The 2,069-nt window shown below is 54.0% G+C and overlaps 1 protein-coding gene across 1 annotated transcript in view; it reads right to left on the reverse strand.

Annotated features, from left to right (window-relative positions):
- The window catches only part of MYH14 (myosin heavy chain 14), a 117,532-nt gene that overhangs the window by 69,044 nt on the left and 46,419 nt on the right, over positions 1 to 2,069 (reverse strand). Inside the window, exons 14-15 of the mRNA XM_017512533.2 lie at positions 1,688 to 1,861; positions 772 to 945 (exon numbers count right to left, since the gene is read on the reverse strand). Of these exons, the coding sequence (XP_017368022.2) occupies positions 772 to 945; positions 1,688 to 1,861 (348 nt within the window). The remainder of the gene's footprint in view (positions 1 to 771; positions 946 to 1,687; positions 1,862 to 2,069) is intronic.

Genomic DNA, 2,069 nt, shown 5'->3' on the forward strand with positions numbered 1-2,069 from the left:
GTTTTGTTGGCATAGAACCTTCATTTATATCTCATTGTCTAACTCATGGGGGCCTTGTTGGGGCAGAAAAGCCCTCCAAAACTGTATCACAGTCTGTTTTTCCTTTCTTCTGCCCTGGGGGCTTGAAGATACTTATGTATTATCTGTGGCTTTTTTTGTGCGACCGTGACAGAATTGCATTGCTGTGGCAGAGACGTCTGGCCCACAAAGCTGAAACTACTGACTGTCTTAACAGAAATGTTTCCTGACTCTTGACGTGGATTTCAGATTGGGCGTATTCTCTTCTGTGAAGCCCTCCCTGCTGTTCCTCTCCCGGGCTCTGATGTCACCCTTAGCAGCTTCCACTCAAACACCTCCTGACCTTATGTCCTCACGGTCCGCACTCGCCTCCCTCCCAGATAGGCATCTTTGTGAGGACAGAAACCACGTCCGATCTGTGTATCCAGCTTTGCTCAGCATGGAGCTGGGCACACAAATGGCCCCCACACGTGTTTGCTGAATAAGTGAAAAAAATGCACACAGATCGCCTCTTGATGAACTCCTACTCAACCCTCAAAAGCCACTGCAAATATCGCCTCTTTGAGGAAGTTTTTGCTGACCCCATTGGACAGAGTCCTTGCTGCTCCCTGGGTTCTCCTGGCCCCTGCTCTGTTTGTTTGGACCTCAGGAGGCCCCTGTTTTCCCTTTGCACCCTCTCCCCATCTGCAGCTAGTGGAAACCCCTTGATCCCCACTCCCACCCACATGCCCCAAAGCTGGCCCCTGCTCCTACCTTGCCCGCATAGTGCAGAACGCTGAAGTCGGCCTGATCCCGCAGGTGCCTCGGCCGTTGGAACTTGGGGTGGCCGCCCTGTTCTTGGGCTACCTTCTCTACAAACGACTTATCTGTGGCCTTCGGGAACCAGCACTCCTCGTCCAGCAGGGCCAGGAGTCCAGGGGGGTTGGCCTGGCCATCAACAGCAGGGGGAGAGTAAGTCAGATCCCCTAATGTTGGACACTCAGGTGGCTGCTGATTTTTAGCTCTTATAAGTCACACTCGGACATAAAAACAAACATGAGAACCATAGTTACAGTGAGAGCCACAAAATCAGCTGTTCATTCTAGAACAGTTTTCATGATCTGTGCATCTAAACTGATATGGTTTGGCTGTGTTCCCACCCAAATCTCATCTTGAATGGTAGCTCCCATAATTCCCACGTGTTGTAGGGGGGACCCGGTGGGAGGTATTTGAATCATGGGGGCAGTTTCGCCATGCTGTTCTCGTGGTAGTGAGTAAATCTCACGAGCTCTGATGTTTTCATAAGGAGAAACCTGTTTTGCTTGGTTCTCACTCTCTCTTGCCTGCCGCCGTGTAAGATGTGCCTGTAGCCTTCCGCCATGATCGTGAGACCGCCCCAGCCACACGGAACTGTGAGTCCATTAAACCGCTTTTTCAAACGTGAGAACAATAGTTACAGTGGGAGCCCTGATTAACTGATTGATTGGAGCCAGGCCCTGTAGCAGGCATGTTCTGGATCCTCATCATCTAGGGTCACAAATGATCTAGGAAGCAGGTGCTGTCACCTTCCCCACAGAACCCACAGGGCATCCTGAGGCCCAGCAGAGGAGGAGCTGGACCGTGGCCGTGCAGATGCCGGGAGAGACGGATCTGAGCCCCGAGTGTGGGCTGGGAGGGGCCTGGGGCTCACCGGCCGCTCGATGAGGTCAATGCAGGGCTGCAGGTCAAGGCCGAAGTCGAGGAAGGTCCAGGGGATGCCCTCGCGCTGGTACTCCTCCTGCTCCAGCACGAACATGGTGTGGTTGAAGAGCTGCTGCAGCTTCTCGTTGGTGTAGTTGATGCAGAGCTGCTCGAAGGAGTTCAGCTGCAGGGACACAGGACACGTGAGCCGGGAGGATGGAGGGGGACAGACACCCAGAGACGGGGACAGAGACACAGAGATAGGGGACAGAGACCCAAGACAGAGGGCAGAGACCCAGAGAGGGAGGAAGACAGAGACCCAGAGGGAGAGGGGGACAGAGACCAGAGAGAGAGGGGGACAGAGACCCAGAGAGAGAGGGGGACAGAGACCC

Source organism: Cebus imitator, unplaced genomic scaffold (genome assembly GCF_001604975.1).
Source record: "Cebus imitator isolate Cc_AM_T3 unplaced genomic scaffold, Cebus_imitator-1.0 Scaffold473, whole genome shotgun sequence".
Lineage (NCBI taxonomy): Eukaryota > Metazoa > Chordata > Mammalia > Primates > Cebidae > Cebus > Cebus imitator.